Source organism: Odocoileus virginianus, chromosome 23 (genome assembly GCF_023699985.2).
Source record: "Odocoileus virginianus isolate 20LAN1187 ecotype Illinois chromosome 23, Ovbor_1.2, whole genome shotgun sequence".
NCBI lineage: Eukaryota > Metazoa > Chordata > Mammalia > Artiodactyla > Cervidae > Odocoileus > Odocoileus virginianus.
The window spans coordinates 7,164,642-7,183,499 of record NC_069696.1 but is presented as its reverse complement, the minus strand read 5'-3'; the positions used below and the strand labels follow the sequence as shown (position 1 = coordinate 7,183,499).

Sequence of the window (18,858 nt, the reverse complement as noted above, 5' to 3'; positions counted from 1 at the left end):
AGCAGTCTGGCCAGCATATTCGAAATCCAGGAGGAGGAGAAGTGATGGGGCCAGCTTCTGGAGAGGGAGCAGAAAGCCTCAGGTCCATCAGGAGCCTCATGCTGAGGGGATGGACTGCCCACTCTAGCATCATAGAAGCCCAGTATCTGAAAGCTGAAGAGGGTCCTAGCAACCTAATCTACGTCTCTGACTTTGTAGGTGAGGCTTAGAGAGGCAAAGAGATTTGACTGCATTTCTAGTTTGAAATCTGGCTTGCTGGATGGTCTGGAGCCCCAGTCTTTTCAGCACTCTGCTCTCCTTTGGGCTTCCTGGGTGGCTCAGTGGTAAAGAATTCACCTGCCAATCCAGGAGACAAGGGTTCAACCCTAGAGAAGGAAATGCAACCCACTTCAGTATTCTTGCCTGGGAAATCCCATGGACAGAGGATCTTGGCAGGCTGCAATTCATGGTATCACAAAAGAGTCAGACATGACTTAGCGACTAAACATCAACAACCGTCTCCTTTTGTTTATTTATTTGGCCTTGCTGTGTTGCTTTCAGGATCTTAGTTCCCCAACCAGGGGTTGAACTTGGGCCCCTGGTAGTGAGAGCATTGAGATCTAACCATTGGACCACCAGGGAATTTCGTAGTCTCTTTATTTTTAAAATTAGGATAATTTTCATCAGAAGGTGATGGTGGGGATCGGCAGGTAGAAAGCAAAAGTGTATATGCCTTGAAGTTTTCAGTTAGGAACGTGGTACATATATACAGTGGACTATACGACACCCATAAGATAAAAAAATATGGTGGCACCGTGGTAAAGAATCCACCCACTAAGGCAGGAAATGCAGGAAGGAGACTCAGGTTCCATCCCTGGGTCAGGAAGATCCCCTGGAGAAGGAAATGGTAACCCACTCCAGTATTCTTGCCTGAAGAATCCCGTGGGCAGAGGAGCCTGGCAGGCCTTAGTCCATGCGGTCACAAGGAGTCAAACGTGACTGAAGCGACTTAGCACGCACGCTCCAGGCATCTTGTGTTCAGCCTGAGGTTACAATGCTGCAGCTGCGTGGGGACCTCAGTTCCTGCACAACTCAAAGGTGTGCATCTCTCGAGAAGCGTGCACACACGTGTATGTAAAATAGAGAACTAATAAGGATCTACTGTGCAGCACAGGGAACTCTACTCAATACTCTATAATGACCTATATGAGAAAAGAATCTAAAAAAGAACAGATATATAACCGAGTCACTTTGCTGTGTGGCAGAAACTAACACAACATTGTAAATCAACTCTATTCCAATAAAAACAAAAGAAGCAAAGAAAAAATAAAAGAATGGGTTTCTCTAAAAAGTCTTTATTCCCCATGTTGTATGCAGCGTGTGCCTCGCCATCAGCTCTGCTTGCGAGATGAACATGGTTGAGCTTTTTAAGTTGGTTCTGTGCTTATTTCTGATTTCCAGGAGGCTGGTTGAACAGAGAACAAGACCACAGGGGAAGAATGAGAGGCTCCTAAAGGTGGAAACTTAGCTGTTGGTCAGTGTACAAAAAAGTGGACAATGGCTCACTTCAGGAGGTTGGATATCACCAACCTCACTGCTTTGCCAGTGGTGACCTTGGATGACCATCTGGCTGTTTCCCTGATTGCGCAGAATGCACTCAAGGATGCCACGAGGAAGGCTCTGAAGGACAATATGCCCTGTATCCTTCTGTGGTGCCGTCTGCAATGGAGACAGCACGCCTGCACGGAGGTGTAACCTGGGCTCTATCGTACACCACTTACTAACCTGTTTCTTATGTGTTTGTTGATTTTCTTCAATTATTTAATTCCCACCTATCCTCTAAAAGAATTTGAGGCTGTGAAGGAGTGTTTGACTTGAGTTTGTTTTACTAAGATAGAGCAGAAAGCGCACCAAAGGAAGACATACTGGAAATGTTTGTTGAAAAGATGGGGAAGAAGAGGGGAAAAAATTGCTCTTTTTTCCCCATTGTCCCCTTTCCCTTCTTTCTTCCAAAGAATTAAACTTAGGGATAGAAACTAAGTTATAGTCCAAGACTCTGCCCTCAGACGAGTTAGCTGAGTACTCAACTTTTTTTTTTTTCCTTTAAAAAAAATTTTGTTTGTCTGTTTTTGGCTGTGCCATGTGACTTGCAGGATCTTAGTTCCCTGACTAGGGATTGAAACCAGGCACATACGGCAGTGAAAGTGTGCCAAGTCCTAACCACTGGACTGCTAGGGAATTCCCTTTCTTTCTTTCTCTCCCTTTCTTTCTTTTTAAAACTCCATTTGGGGGACTTCCCGGGTGGTCTAGTGGTTGGGACTTCACCTTTCAGTGCAGAGGGTGTGGTTCGATCCCTGGTCGAGGAGCTAAAATCCCACGTGCCTCATGGCCAAAATCCAAAACAGAACACAGAAGCAATATTGCAGCAAATTCAATAAAGAAAACAAACAAACAAATAACTCCATTTGACCTTTCTAACTTGCCAGCACCTCTACCTGGGCCAGACTTTGCCCCTTCTGGCATCATCCAGACTGTACCAGAATCTTCCTTCTCTGACTCTGGCCTCATTGATCCGGATCTCACTTCCGACCCCGAATCTTATGTCTCAGAGACTCACAGAATCCCGTCTCTGGGGGACCATAAAACTCATGCAGCAAATAGAGACCGTCTTAGGTTATAAATAAGTCTGTCTTTCCATTTTCTATAGAGCTCATGTACCTTCGAGTCATGCTCCTGCCAGCCAAGCTGCGTGTATCTCTCTGCATCACCTCACTTTCTGGGCCTCTCTGAAACCCTTCTCAAGATGAGCACAAATGATCCCATGAGGATCTGCTTCAAGGTCTCATTTTCCTGGCCTTTTTCTAATGTGCCCTCTCTCTTAATCCCACACTCATCGCAACCTAAGCAATCCATTTCACTCCCTATGATTTGTCATGTCTCTCCTTGGCATCTTCATTTGTCAAGTGTCCTCCAATTTGTAAGAACACTTGAGGGTAATGGAAGTAACAGTGAGCCTGGCTTTACGTGAAGGCTATGAGGAGTGATGGATTATGGGGCTTTTACAAAGGCTATATCCTAGGCCACTTGAGACTACGACAGAAGAAATGCAAACGTAGAGAGGGTAATAAGAGGGGCCGTCAAACTGAGCAGAGATTTCCACAGTGATAAACAAGATCGAGATGCCCTTGGACCCAGTCATCCTTCACCTGAAAATCTCTCTTAAAGGAATAATCCCAAATAAGAAAACAGCTCTCGGTGTGGCTGTGTGCATCACAGCGTGATTTATAGTTGCAAAAAATGTAAATAACTTAAATATTCAATAGCCAAGGGACAGTTAAGTCTATTAAGATGCATTCTCTAAATGAATTTGTATACTGCCATTTAAAATATTACAAAGATTATGAAAAATGATCTTAATAATGAGTGGGGGAGAAGTCAGAGTAGTAACTAACATAGGCATACCCTGATGTTATAATTATGTAAAAAAGTATGTATGTAATAGTGCTAGAAGGAAGTCTCCCCATATCCTAATAAGTTGTTAGGGTGGTAGCATAATGGGTGATTCTTCTGTTTTTCAAGGTGTCTAGAATATGGTTAATTTTTGTTTACAATTTTTAAAGCAGCTCATTTAAGGCAAGATAAAAGAAGTGTGAATGTTTGCAGAGAAAATAATGGGGTGGGAGAAAGCACAGGAAGGAAGCGAGCTGCTGTCCTGGCCGGGCTCCCTCGGCCTGTTCTGTGTGTGTGATCATCACCCGAAAGTCTCCTTAACAGGCCCGCCTCCCAGCGTGCCTGGTCGGCTCCATTCAGCAGGTGAACCAGATGATTGCTGACATAGACCTGAGTCCCAGCCCACTGGCGCACAGCCTGGTGAGTTTTGCATGCTAAGGTAAGGCTTCCAGGAAGAAAGGACCCTACGGACCCCTTTATTAATTTGAAAGCACGTTTGCACAACAGAAGTCTCAAACACATGTTTCTTTAAATTCATAAACTTTTATTTTTATCTATATAAAAGTCCTATTTTTTATATGTGATTTGGCTATGGCAAAATCAATTTAACTCTTCCCTAATTCCTTATTTCAGTGCCATTTTCATCATAGTAAACATGTGAATATTTTTGTACATGTATCTTGGGACTCATTTGCAAGTGTTTCTGCCAGATAGAGCCCTGGAAGTGAAATTTAAAATTTTGATGGATACAGCCAAGTTGCCTTTCACAGAGGTTAAGCCACTCTATACTGAAGCTGGAAGGAAACCATGAGCTTTAGTTCTCCCTTACCCCACTGTTGAGCAGAGCTTAGAATTGAATTGTGAATAAAAGCAAAATACACACACACACTATTTGGAAAAATTTTGTTTAAGTTCAAAAGCACTCTGTCTCTGTATGTGTGCTCTGTACATGTGCATGAGGGTGTATGTAGCTCCAAAGGCTTAGAATAAGACTGTCAGAGTTTGAATTCCTGCTGCCCTACTGTTCTCGCACATTCTGACATTAGGTAAACTGTTGAGCCTCTATGAGTCTCAGTGTCTTGTAAAATGATGATAACATTGATACTATATCTACTTCATAGATGTATTATTATCAATGCAAGAATTAGATGAGTTAAGTAAGTAAGTTCAGTTGCTCAGTTGTGTCTGGCTCTTTGCGACCCCATGGACTGCAGCACGCCAGGCTTCCCTGTCCATCACCAATTCCCAGAGTTTACTCAAACTCATGTCCATCATATTGGTGATGCCATCCAACCATCTCATCCTCTGTCATCCCCTTCTCCTCCTGCCTTCAATCTTCCCCAGCATCAGGGTCTTTTTCAGTGTATCAGGTGGCCAAAGTATTGGAGTTTCAGCTTCAGTATCAGTCCTTCCAATGAATATTCAGGACTGGTTTCCTTTAGGATGGACTGGTTGGATCTCCTTGCAGTCCAAGGGACTCTCAAGAGTCTTCTTCAACCTCACAGTTCGAAAGCATCAATTCTTCAGCGCTCAGCTTTCTTTTCGGTCCGACTCATCTTAATAGATGAGTTAAGACTCTCAAAAACCCTTAGATTGTGCCTGGCTCTCAGGAAGGACATCATATGTGTGAATGTGTAGGGAAAGAGTCTGGAAGGATACATGCCAAATGGAGTCAGTTCTGGAAAGGGAGTGGGATGGAAGATGGGTAAAGTTTTTACTCCAAGTATGTCTATAATGTTTGGGTATTTTACAAGACTGTATTTATATGTCAGTTCTGTGGGGTTGTTCTGATAATTTTAGAGCCAGGGAAATGATTATTATCCTTCCAGTAGCAGGATCTGGTGACTTTTCAAGGCTGCCCAGCATTGGCACAGCTTCTCCACCTTCTTCACTGCCAGTCAGAGGCAGGACAGGGTTGGCAGGAGCGACCGTGGGTCCTCACGTGACCTGGAGGAAGGGGGGCTTTGTCTTTCCTGCTCCCCTGTCCAGGCAGCCTATCAGACCTGGCGGGTGCTGACTGCCTGCTGCCACCAGAGCCGTCCCCTGGTGACCCTGCCCAACCTCTGTGACCGCAGTGTGCCCTGACCTTCATACATCAGCCTTGACCATGGGACCGTTCCTCCCACGTCAGCAGCTGAGCCAGACTGCTGTCTCCAGGCTCCACACTGCCCTACCAGAGGGCATCTGGTGCAGTACCAGACGCATAAAACGTGTTCAGTGGATGTGTAGTAAGCGAGCCATCTCCTTCTGAGATCCAGACCCCCCTGCCTGCTTTACCCTTAGCCATATCCTGTTTCTGTCCCTTCTCCCACGCCCCGAGTGTGGGTTTCCCCTCCAGTCTCTGGCTGTGAACTTGCCTAGCTCTTCTTTCCAGTCTCATTCCCTCGGGAGCTTGTGCACTCACCACTGCAGCTTCACCATTCACTCCCACAGTAGGGAGTAGGGCATACCTTCCTCTGTCTATAGGCCATAGCCTCTGGAAAGGCCTTCCTTGCACCCTCCACCCCAAGACCAGTGTAGGTGCCCCTTCAGGGCACACTCCTGACCCCTGTCCCCCACCCCCAATAGCACTGATTACCTTGGTCACCTCGCAGTCACTGGCTTCTCCCTGCTAGTCTCTGAGACCTCAGAGGACCAAGATGGGCTTTGATGCCCATGGCTGCATCTTCAACACTGGCCCAGTGTCTGACTTTTAGTAGATGCTCAGGAAATATTTGTGGAATGAAGGATATGTTTGCAAATTTGAGCTTCTCACCCATATTTCAGTCTCAGATTACTAGTTACCTAGAGCAGTGATACCTAAACCTAACTGATCATCAGACTCCCCTGGGAGCTTTTTGAAAAACTAAAAGTGATAAGGGCCAGGTGCAGACCTATGTGCTGTGTATGCTCTCATCTGAATCAGTACAGAATATCTCTCGAAAACCTCTAGAAAGCTATGCAAGAAACTAAGAATCTTGAGTGAGCAGTAGGAAGGCGACTTCTTTCTGTGTTTGATTTTGTACCATGTATAATATTTATGGTTTTAAATTTTTAAGTAGAGAACAATTCAGAGCCACAATAAACAAATAGTTCAAAACCCAATAAGGAATGATGTTTATTTCAATGAAGAATCAGTTCAGTTCAGTCGCTCAGTTGTGTCTAGCTCTTTGCGACCCCATGGACTGCAGCATGCCAGGCTTCCTTGTCCATCACCAGCTCCCAGAGCCTGCTCAAACTCATGTCCATCGAGTCAGTGATGCCATCCAACCGTCTCATCTTCTGTCATCCCCTTCTCTTGCCTTCAATCTTTCCCAGCATCAGGGTCTTTTCTAATGAGTCAGTTTTCATCAGGTGGCCAAAGTATTGGAGCTTCATCTTCAGCATCAGCCCTTCCAATGAATTTTCAGGACTGAATAAATATCTCTAATAAATGCATATATCTGAATAATTCCCCAGCAAGGCTGGTCACCAGCCAGGCTTGGGAGTTGCTTTCTAGGGAACAGCCCTACCTGTAGGTCCTTCTGTCGTCTCAAAGGCAAACTCAGGTCTCATCATTTTCTCCCTAAAACTTATTTTTCCTCCAGGAATCAACGTTCCTTTCTGTTCTTTCTCTGTGGAAATCTTGTCCGTTCTTCCAGGCCCTGCCAGTGTCAGCTACAGTGACATCCTGGTGGATGGCAGAGGCATGGCTGTATTGTCATGTTGACACTCACCCATCCAATTCATTCATCCATCGTGCCTTCTCTGATGCACGTGACTGGGGCCACAGTGTTGGTGCAAAGACTTATCAGTGTGACCCCTTTCCCGACAGGCCCACACACCTGCACACATCCCAGTACCTTTAGCTCATCTCGCAGACTGGGGCTGCCAGTTCAGGAGGAAGGTAGTGGGAGGCTGGAGAAGCGTTTCACGGTTTATCAAGCTAAGGAGAGCTGCCTCCTACCTTATCCCCAACACTCATACTTGACCTTTTCTGGCCAGTCCTCTCTGCTCCAGCCCATACTGATCCCACTCATTTTAATCCTAAATGTTTAGGACTTAATTGTCCCATATATGTTGATTTGGTTCTCTGAATAGACTGGAAATTCCTTGAGGGCAAAGACGTAGAATCATACTTGATTAACTTCATTATCCCAGCTTAGCGCTGGGCTGGTTGACAGTCAATGCAACTTGTTGGGTCACTGACATTCATTTTTCTTTCCTCCCTTATTATCAGGGCTGGGGGAGCGGGGAGGAGAAATCAGAGATCAAGAGAAATCTCTTGAGAGGTCGGGGTATGGTGATGATTAATAATAGTTACTCTTTATTAAGCAGCTCCTATCTGAAAGCCTACGGAGTGCTAGTGTTTTAAAACGCATCAGATTCTTTATAGTAGTATCTCAACCTTATAAAAGCACTGGGGGGTAGGTGTTACTATCCCCCTGTACAGAGGTTAAACCGCAGCTTGTCACCCATGGAGCCATGATTGGAAGCCTGCTCCAGATCCTGTGTTCCTCGGAAGTGTAGCCAGGAGGAGGGGCAACGAGGGAAAAGGTGGGGATAGGGGACATAGTGGTGGTGAGCCTCAGGGGGATGAGGTCAGTGACACACAAGGCCACCAAGGCCCTACCACCTAGTGGGGAGACAGCAAGGCCCTGCCACAAACTTTGCTCCAGGCCTTTTGCGCACCGGCAGGAGAAATGGCCTAGTCCCTAACCCCTGCCCTCCCCTCAGATTTGCACTAAAACCCTAAAACCCCATTTCTTTTTTGGTTTTTGAAGGCAATTGAGAAATATGAGATGGAGAAGAAGGCTTTAAAAAGAGAGCGAAGTCGCGGCGGCTTGGCAGACAGAGGCAAAACTCCTTTCCTGTAGCCTTGATGGTGTTTTTGTGGGGTTTGGTTTTTTTTAGTGTCTAAAATGTAATTGAGTAGGAATCTGGAGTTTCAGGTGAGAGTATCTTTGGCCTCTTCTGAGAGAGCCTTTAATCTCACTTCTTGGTATCAGGCAAGGAAGGAGGGAGGGACAGTACCATTTCGAAACGACCTGCTGGGGGACACCTTGCACTAGGTGTTTTCATACAGATCCCCTTGTTAAAGCTTCCTAAGACCCCCTACCTGTGAGGCAGGTGCCTTCGAATGTGTTTTATACTTGAGAAAAGGTAAGGGAACCACTTGCCGAGAACCAAAAGGCCTGTCCACTGCAGGTCTTGGATTCGCCCCAGACTGACTTCAAAACCCATGTTTTATCTGCTCCTCCTGACTGCTTCTCTGAGCTCAAAAGCAGTCTGATCAAATAAGAGGGGAGTCTTAGCAAGTCAGCAACCCAGGCAAACTAATAGTGCGTATGCCATCTGGCTGCTCAGGATGAATGAAAAATCACAGGTATGATTACCACACAGCCGTGGGCACACCCCGTGGTTACTCACATCTTATTTCTCTTCTTTCATTCTCCTGCAGAAAAGAGCGAAGGAAAATCACAGTATATTTGCAAGGGCTCAGAATTCAGGAATGTCAAATCTTTTGTTATCAAAAGGGTAAGGGACCTCTTACTGGGTCGGTTTCTGCTGGGCCTGAACTACATTTTATTCCCAGGAAAAGGCCCTTTGGCACCTGGGTGGTGACTATGTAGGAAAATGGCAGAGTACCTGTTTTAGAAAATCTTAGCCTATCTTAACGTCTAATTCAATGGACATGAACTTGGGCAAACTCTAGGAGATGGTGAGGGACAAGGAGGCCTGGCATGCTGCAGTCCATGGGATCACAGAGAGTCGGACACGACTTGGTGACTGAACAACACCAATGTATTTTAATAACTTTAGAATTTCTCATAACACCTCAAAAAGGTAGAATCAAGAGGATTCCAGAGGTCAGTTGTCTGTTTATTTTTAGAACTTAGAAACTGTTTACCCTTAGAAACAACGAATTCAGCTTCAGTTCACACAGAGCCACCATCCTGCAGAGCTCCCGGGGGTGCATTCCCACAGCAGTTTTTATGGGTCACTGCAGACACCCCAGGGAAATGACAGTCAGGAGCAGTCAGAGGACCCATCCAGCGTCATGCCGCCTGCTGGTGACAGAGCCCCCTGCCTCTCGCTCAGATCCCCACGCCTGGGGTCTTGCTCTCTCAGCGGCCTCTGCAGAAGCACTCTGGCCCCATCTCATAGCCGCCCCAGTAAGATCCTCCTAAGTGCTGTCGCTTCAGTTGTGTCCGACTCTCTGCGACCCCATTGAGCCTGCCAGGCTCCTCTGTCCTTGGGATTTCCCAGGCAAGAATACTGGAATGGGTTGTCATTTCCTCTAGGGGATCTTCCTGACCCAGGGATCGAACCCACATCTCTTGACTCCTGCATTGGCAGGCGGGTTCTTTACCACTAGCGCCCTCTGGGAGGCAAGATCTTCTTAGGAAGAGCCTAAGAGCTTAGGCTCCCTTTAAACTACCCAGCTCATGTGTATTCAAGCCTTTAAATGCTGGAGAATATGTTACCCTTTTTTCACCTTATAGCCTGGAAAATTCCCACACAGCATAGAGCCCGATGGTTGTGGGTCTACATCGAAACTGTCATACGACCCAAGATAGTGGCCGAGCAGGTCTAAATGTCCTGTCCATAGCGGCCCAGCCAGTACATGGGGGAGCTGACATCTGACTCAGTCAATGCAGTTAGTCACTCAGTTCTTCCATTGTCAAGGCCATAGCCCAGTTTCCGAGGAACTCAGTCCCTCAGAATGTTTCCAGGAGGTGCCTTTCGGTCATGGTTATTGATCTCCTCTTCCTACTTTTCTGTATTTTTACATTTTTATAGTCATATTTTTATCCTAAAATCCATTTAATGATATATATTAAGAACCATAGAGGTGGGGTGGTCATATCCTTTGACCCTAATAGTGCCATTTTGAGAAATTAATGCCCATTTTGGGAAATTCGTGCCAAGTAAATAAGCTCAAATGGGTGAAGCATATGGTCCCAGTTAGTAATAAATAATATTTATTTGAACTCATCTGTGAGTAGTTAATTAAATTATAGCACATCTTAACAAGATATACTACTTTAAATGATAAATTTGAAGACAGTGAGGCAATGTGAAAAATCCAAGGGGATAAAGCAAGACATAAAAGTGTGTGTGCATATATGTATTGTAAAATGATTGAAGTAACACATGCGTATGTGTATACATGTGCTCAAAGCCTGAAAGGAAAAGTCGAAATATTGTAAATAGCTGTTGGATGAGGACTGCTGGGATCACGCACACACTCTCATTTTCTTCAACATCCTCTAAGATTACTAATATTGTCTCCATGATAAAAAGGAGAAGATATTGTGTTGTTTTAAACTGTCAAAATGAGGGACCCCATTTTCATATCCTGTTTTTTGTCTTTAGAAAACAGCCGATAAAAATCTCCTGGCGGAGCTGTACCAGTACCCATCCTTTGACGACTCTAGGCCAAACAATCTTCCAAATGGGGTAGACTTCTGTGACTTGGTGGGCAACGTGATCCTGGCTGAGAAAAACCCCCTTAGCGGCAAGGTAAGAAGAGAGAGCCCTCTGGGGCACCCGCCTGCATGGGACACACCACTGTCCCAGTCTTATACCCCAGGGATCTGAGTCGGGCACGTAAGTTGCTGAGGGCCACAGAGTTTGCAAGTGACTGAGCTGAGATTAGACCAACGACGAAACTGACATCCTTTCTCCCAGTGCTCTGGGCTCCTAACCTATTAGTTAGTGCTATTAGGCTCCTAACCTAATAGCATGACCTATTAGTGTAGCATTTTGAGGTCACACCCTTGTGATATATGCTAATTAATGATGCATGTGTTCTGTTGTCAGTCACTAGGTTGTATATGGGTAACCTTAATTTTTTTCTTAATTAGACAATAGTTAGAATATTTACTTCCCTTGGATACCCCTTGAGGTGAGTCACCAGCTTGGAGAACCGGGTTCCTTAGGAAGGAGAAAAGTAAAAGTGAAAGTCACTCAGTCGTGTCCAACTCTTTGCAACCCCACAGACTTTAAAGTGCCTGGAATTCTCCAGTCCAGAATACTAGAGTGGGTAGCCATTCCCTTCTCCAGGGGATCTTCCCAACCCAGGGATCAAACCCAGGTCTCCTGCATTGCAGGCAGATTCTTTCCCAGCTGAGCCACAGGGAAGGAGGAAAGAGAGTATTCTGAGGCCCAGAAGAACCTGTGTGTGTGTCAGACAATGCTGGCCCCTCAGGAGCTGGGGGATGGTTGTGAGCAGGGGCTGAGAAGGGAGGAGGCCCAGAAAATTGTCTCAGCCATCTTCCAGCTGTGCGTCAATGCCCCTCACAACTGCACAGCCCCAGGGACCCCAAAACAGCTATGACCAGTGACCCCTCAGCTCCTAACTAGCTACCCCCGCCATTCCTGGCACCCAGCTCTTCAGCCTCTTCTGTCTGTACTTCTCACCGCTTCAAACCACACCCCCATCTCGCGCTGGCCCTCCTCCCTCTCTCCCTAGCCTTTCTCTGCCTTCTCCTCCTCCTCTTCATGATTTTTTCCCTGCTGCCCTCTTTCAGGCTGTCTCTCTTCCTCTGTTACATCTTGCATGCTGACTTCCTAAAAGCAGTGATCTGTTTAGGCCAGTCACTGCCCAGGATGACTGTGGTGTTTGCTGGATTTCCAGTGCCGGGCTCCAGCATGGACTGTGGTCACTAAAAGGATGGCTGCCTTTCACCAGGTGCTGGTCCCCAGGGCAGGCAGTAGTCACCCTGGGATCAGGTCCTGGATCCCCTGCCTTCTTTAGCAAAGAGGTGAAGGGGCAGCAGGCACTCACAGCATCCCATTCTCTTCAGGACAGTGTAAAAAAGATGTTCACTACATGGTTTTTGTGATAACAAGGATGTGGAAGGCAGTACATCCTGGCGATTAAGTACCTCTCTGTGCTCTCATTTATTCTTCTGTAAATAGCAATAACAGTAGCCTCTACCTTGAAGTATTACTGTAAAATTAAATAATGTACATAAGCACACAACACAGCACATAGTAAGGCATAATTTCTCAAAAAATGATTGTTTTATTATCAATGTTATTAGAAAAGTTTAATGATAGAACAACAGTGCAGTCATTTTTGGTTTATAAATCAACAGTGAACAACAGTGCAGTCGTTTTCGTTTGCCACTCTAATGAGTATTTATAGAGAGTGTATTTTAACATACTATGCTATGATGTTAAATGACATTAAATGAAAACCATCAGTACGTAAAACTCTGCAGTACAATGTTATTATGTCAGCCCACAGGAAAATCTGGGGTGAAACCATTCAGAGATATCACCAGCATTCTCTGAGTGATAAGTAGTTGATTTACAATGTTGTGTTAGTTTCAGGTATACGAGATTGTAGTTTTTTCTTCCTCCTTTTTCTGAAATTTAAAAGAGGAAGAAAGACATGGAAAATGGATGGTGTGTTCCATGGATCCACTGTTCCTGTGCCACCTTCTCCCCATCCTTGTACCCCTGACAGGCCCACTGGCCCTCTCTGGAACCTGAACTCTCATTCCACGTGCTGTGTGGGTGCCCCCAGGATGGTGACTGCTGTGCTAACTGATGTCCCATTTCTCAGGTCCCCTGGGAAATGTTTTCCTTAGACCTTAATCCCAAGAAAAACTGCGTTTCCTGGAATGCTTTTAGTCTTATATCTGATGCTGGTTCCTGCTTTTCTTTGGCTCCCAGGAAACCCAAGACAGATTTGTGCCCTGCCTTTTTGTTGTTGTTGTTGTTGTTTTCTTTTTTTCTTTTTGTGTGCCCTGCCTTTAAAAGGACCTTCTTCCATCCTGCTCGGGGGCCATGCCAAATTTACTTGCCTCCTCAAATCTTCTCCTCCATCCCCTCCGTCTGCCCTCAGTCGCCAGCCTTGTCTCTGGCTCAGAGAACCCGGTGGTCACACCTAGACCATGAGTTCACTCATTGAACCCTCACAGCCGTTCTGGAGGTCAGGACTGTCATCTCCATCTCCATTTCCCAGATGAGCACAGACAGATTCAGTACCATTGGTCAGAACCCTGCAGCTAATTAGTGTAAGAGCTGGGTGAGAATCCGCGGTGTCTGTGCTCTCCACCGCTCTGACTGTCCTGCCTCTCCAAGGAGACGTGAGAAATGGCAGAGAGGACAAAACCAGGAGCAGGGCTCAGAGCACTCTTTGCTACCAAGGGTGGCTTGCTTAGGCACTGTTCCTTCAGCTTCTGTAGGCTTGAAGGGCCAGCCAAGAATTCTTTCCCTGTGCATCCAGGACACACCCTGTTCCTCCAAGTGGTAGGAGGAGAGGCAGCCTGTGCAGTCTCTCTGGGCCAGGCTGCCTGCTTTTTGCTTTTCTTTTTTTTTTTTTTTTTGGCCGCGATATGTGGCATGTGGGATTCTTAGTTACCCAACCAGGGATTGAACCCGCGCCCCTCTATTGGAAGCACCAGGGAAGACCTAGGCTGCCTGCTTTTAAGCCTCCCTGTCTGTATAAGCTTAGGCAAGAATTCTAACCTTTCAACCCTCACTTCCCTCTTCTATAAATTGGGGATAACAGTTTCATCATTCAGCAGCAACCACAGAGATAGATGGTAAAAAAGTGAGATAAGGAATGAATGGCATGGGCCAGCGCGAGATCCATGGCAAATGTTACCCTCCTTCTTGAGCCTCCCCGCCCCCCCCACATCCCCTTCAGGTTGTCACAGAGCACCGAGCTGAGCCCCCTGTATTATACAGCAGCTTCCCACTACCGATTTTACACACGGGAGTGTACAGATGTCAATGCTACTCTCTCAGTTCGTGCCTTCTTCTCCCTACCCCTCTGTATCCACACGTCTGTTCTCTACGTCTGTGTCTCTATTCCTGCCCTGCAAATAGGTTCATCAATACCATTTTTCTAGATTCCATATATACGTATTAATATATGATATTTGTTTTTCTCTTTCTGGCTTACTTCACTCTGTATAACAGGCTCTAGGTTTTTGGTTTTTTCTAAGTTGACCCCAAAGTATGTTGACCCCAAAGATGATTGGTGGGGAAATGGTGTGATTAATAACAATAACAAGCCACGGAATGTGCGTGAGTGGAAAGGAAGGGTTTGAGTGGAGATGATTATGAATCTGGCTGTAGCACCAGGTAAATTTCAAAGAACAAATAAATAAGCAATAATAACATGAATTGTGTTTCTTTTCCAGTATTTCTGTTCAGGTAGAGAATTAGAGAAGTTTCTCTCTTCCCCTTCTCTAAGAGCTATATGGCTGGATAGCTTCTGGTGGATCTTTCATGAAAGATACCAGGTAAATACAAATCTGGTTGCTTCTCTTCCTTGCTTATTTTTCTGTGGGACAAACCCCAGCCTCTTTAAAAAAAAAAGAAAACCCAGCCTCTTTAACATGGGCTATCAGCCCCTCTGATTCCACAGACCACCCATGGACCACGCCTCATCTGTCACCCTCATCCTTCCCCACCCATGCCTTCTCCAGACATCTTGGGCTGGAAACATTGCACCATGCCTGCAGCAACCCTGAGCTTTAGGAACTGGCCCCTGTCACGTGGCTGGTCAAGGGCAGGGCAGAGAGCAAAGTCAGGACCTCCTGGCTCAGACTTTAGGGTGCTTTTCTCAACAGCCTGCCTCTCTGTACATGTTCTGTAGATCCTAAAGCAAATTAGTATAGTATTTCACAAATAATATGAGATTAAATACCTTGTAAGTAAGATTCCTAAAAATAAGAGAAACACTTAGTTAAGGTTCTCAGCCCTTGACTGTTTCAACAAGTAATTCTTGTCATTCCTTCTCTATTTGTATTCCTGGTAGCCAAAGAAGGACATCCAGAGCAAGCTGTTTGACCGGATAGCCCAGAACTATGCTTTTCTTTTGTTTTGTGAATCCAGGACCCACTATGAAGAGGCTCTCTTAAAAGTGAGCATCAACCACTATTTAGGAAAAACAAATCATGTTAGATAGCTATTCACTGCTCGTGCCAAGTTAATGCCCTTAACATTTTTTCCATAAGAAAGTAATTACTAAGTTGTGGTATCTTCATATGCATGCCTGCTCCATGCTAAGTTGCTTCAGTCGAGTCTGTCTCTTTGCAATTCTATGGACTGTAGCCCGCCAGGCCCCTCTGTCCTTGGGATTCTCCAGGCAAGAATACTGGCGTGGATTGCCATGCTCTCCTCTAGGGGAATCTTCCCATCTCAGGGATTGAACCCACGTCTCCTGCATCTCCTGCATTGCAGGCAGATTCTTTACCCACTGAGCCACCTGGGAAGCCTAGTTTCATATACTGACTTGTAAGGCAGCAGTTACAAAAAATAAGGTAGCTCTATGTATACCGATTGGGAAGATATAATGATATATTTTAAGTGAAAAACAAAGCAACGTATACAACTCCATGTATATGTATATGTATGTGTGCCTATGAGTGGGAAAAAAAAGTCTGGAAAAATATTTGCCGAACTCATAGCCATGTTCATCTCTAGGGAATGAAAGTGAAAGTGTTAGTTGCTCAGTTGTATCTGACTGTTTTTGACCCCATGGACTGTCACCCACCAGACCCCTCAGTCCATGGGATTCTCTAGCCAAGAATATTGGAGTGGGTTGCCATTCCCTTCTCCAGGGGATCTTCCTGACCCAGGAAAACTCAGGGAATGAGGTTAGAAGAAACTTCCTTCTCTATTTTGTTTATTTCTGTAGCATTTAAATATGTAATTTCAAAATTATGAATATACATATATACTTTTTATATGTGTGTGTATGTATATATGGTCTTCTCAGGTGGCTCAGTGTTAAAGAATCCACCTGCCAAGCAGAAGACATGGTTTCAATCCCCAGGTCGGGAAGATCCTCTGGAGAAGGAAATGTCAAGTCACTCCAATATTTTTGCCTGGGTAATCCCATGGACAGAGGAGACTGGTAGACTACAGTCCATGGGGCCACAAAGAGTTGGACATGACTTAGTGACTGAACAACAGCATGTATATATGTGTGTGTGTGTATACACTAAAAGGGTTGCTAGAAGAAAATATAAGTGAGCATTTATATGATTTGAGGATTTGAGGATGGGGAAGGACTTTCTAAATATGACCCCAAGGGAATAACCATAAAAGAATGATTTAACTATGTAAATTCTTTAAATTATTGCAAAGAGGCAAATGAGAAATTATGCTAACATACTGGTAGCATATATGCCACACAACATAAAGTCTTACAAATCAGTAGGAAAAATGGACCAATGGACAAAGTACATAAACCAGAAATTCACTAGGGAAGAAATACAAATGGGAAAAAAGTTCATCTTCGACAACAATCAAAAATATAAATTAAAACAATAATCATTCGATTCCCCTTTTTACCTGCTAGATTGCATAGATTAAAAAGTGTCACTCCCAGGATTATGAAGGATATAGGGATTTCCCTTGGACAGTCTGAGTGGAAAGTGAATTGATACAGACGTGCTGAAAGGCACTTATACTGATAAAGCGTCTGTTTAACAAGTCACTTAGGCTGTCTGTGTCTCAGTTTCATCATCCATAAAATGGGGATAATATTAATAATGCCTCTCCACCAAGTTGTCCTAAGGATTAAATGAGATTGTGTTTGTAAGACATGTGACGTATCACCCAGCACTTGATGGGTGACGAATATATAATAGCTGCTATGATTGCTATTATCATAACATCTAATGCAAGTCATAACCTAATAAATAATAAAAGCTGCTTTCATTCATGCATTCAACAAGTTTTTAACTGCCTAATATATGCCAGACACTGAGCTAACTTCATAAATAAATGTAATTACTGTGCATAATTTGTAATGCAAAGTCTTAGAAACATGACAATATGATTTTTGGGGACATTTTTTGGATCATTTATCAAGATATTGTCATGTTTAAGTAAATTTTGAAATGGCCACTCACAAAATATTATGAAGGCCACTTTTGAAAAAAACATTCCAAAGAGTTTATAATAACCTGGGGAAGTATTTATGTTATGATGTTACATGAATAAAGCTAGATCTAGACATATAATTTGAGCCTAAGCATAGCTGAAAAGAAAGAGCAGTACCCCTTGTGCATGTGAAAAAACTCAGTAAGTAAGACTTAATATTACCTCTGGGATGGAGCAAGATGGGTATGTCAAATGTGCTTGTCATCTTTGAGCTACTCTTTGACCAGATGGTAGAAAGGGCTGAGCCACAGACCATGTGCAGAGGAAGTGGAGGAGAGGAAGTTTGCTGGCCAACACAGCACGATGTTTGAGGTGTGGCCCCCACATAGGATAAGGGGTCCACCTAGATATGTGGCAACTGCAGATGGAAATCACTCCCCTCGTGGGACTTCCCAAGTGGCACTAGTGGTAAAGAACCCGCTTTCCAATGCAGGAGATGTAAGAGATGTGGATTTGATCCCTTGCTTGGGAAGATCCTTTGGAGGAGGGCAAGGCAACCCATTCCAGTATTTTGCCTGTAGAATCCCATGGACAGAGGAGCCTGGCGGGCTACAGTCCATGGGCTCGCAGAGAGTCAGACACGACTGAAGCAACTTAGCACGCATGCTAAGCATGTGATCAGGAAGGTAGCACAGTGTCAGGTAGAGCATTTTATCACAGGTCCTTTCTGAAGTCAGGGGCTCTTTTCCGGGTGTGGAAATGTCCAGAACACTTCCCTGGGCTCCGCTTGCCCCCTAGAGGTTGCCATCGCTTCTAAGTAAAGCCCTGTACACCAGCTTCTGCTGCTGCTTCCCTCAGTCCTGGTTCAACACACACGAGTTCAAGTCTGACATCTGTAACACGATGAGCCTGTGGATTTCAGGTGAGAGGGGGCTGCTTGCTCGGGGAAAGCCATTCCAGATACACGTCTTCCACCCTAGCCTAGGTAGCTTCCTGTTTGCCATCACACCTCCTCATTGAGGCAGTTGTCCTTTTCTCTCCTTGACAATCAGGAAAGTAAAGTGTGCAGTTAGAGCCCAAGGAGTACCCATGAGCCTGCTTCCTCAAGCAGTCTGAGACAGTCCTCGTCCCCCTTTGTCCCTGGCTGCATCTGCAGGGAGCAGGTTTCAGCACAGTCCTGCCAGTTAACCATGTGCTATAGGTGGGTGGACCCAGGAACCCCCTGCCATGTGCTGGCCAGACAGTCCTACCTTCCACCCCCAGTGTGTCCCCACGTGACCAAGGGTTGTGTCTCTCTCTCTCCCTGCAGCGCACCACAGTGCTAGTTTGATGTTTGCTTTTCAACTATTTTTCAGTCTCCTTCCTCACTCGCCCTATCTCAACCCAGGTATCTTCTAAAATCATTGAAAGCTGAGATGTCCCCGGTGGACTGAGTGCTGTGCTAAGTAAGCACTTTTTACATTTCCTCCTGTGTTGAGGATCACTTCCACATCAGGAGATGTGGTCGAACTCACAGATGTCAGCATACAGTTGTATTTATAGTTAAGATTTATTGCAATGGAGTGAGGATATATAACCAGATCCTAAGGGGACAGACAGGCAGAGTTT

The 18,858-nt window shown here is 45.1% G+C and overlaps 1 protein-coding gene across 1 annotated transcript in view; it reads left to right on the top strand.

Annotated features, from left to right (window-relative positions):
• The window catches only part of FAM227A (family with sequence similarity 227 member A), a 51,935-nt gene that overhangs the window by 3,631 nt on the left and 29,446 nt on the right, over nucleotides 1–18,858 (top strand). Inside the window, 8 exon segments of the mRNA XM_070453334.1 lie at nucleotides 1,441–1,678; nucleotides 3,767–3,849; nucleotides 8,172–8,244; nucleotides 8,849–8,925; nucleotides 10,768–10,914; nucleotides 14,556–14,657; nucleotides 15,176–15,280; nucleotides 18,049–18,172. Of these exon segments, the coding sequence (XP_070309435.1) occupies nucleotides 1,537–1,678; nucleotides 3,767–3,849; nucleotides 8,172–8,244; nucleotides 8,849–8,925; nucleotides 10,768–10,914; nucleotides 14,556–14,657; nucleotides 15,176–15,280; nucleotides 18,049–18,172 (853 nt within the window). The 5' untranslated portion in view covers nucleotides 1,441–1,536.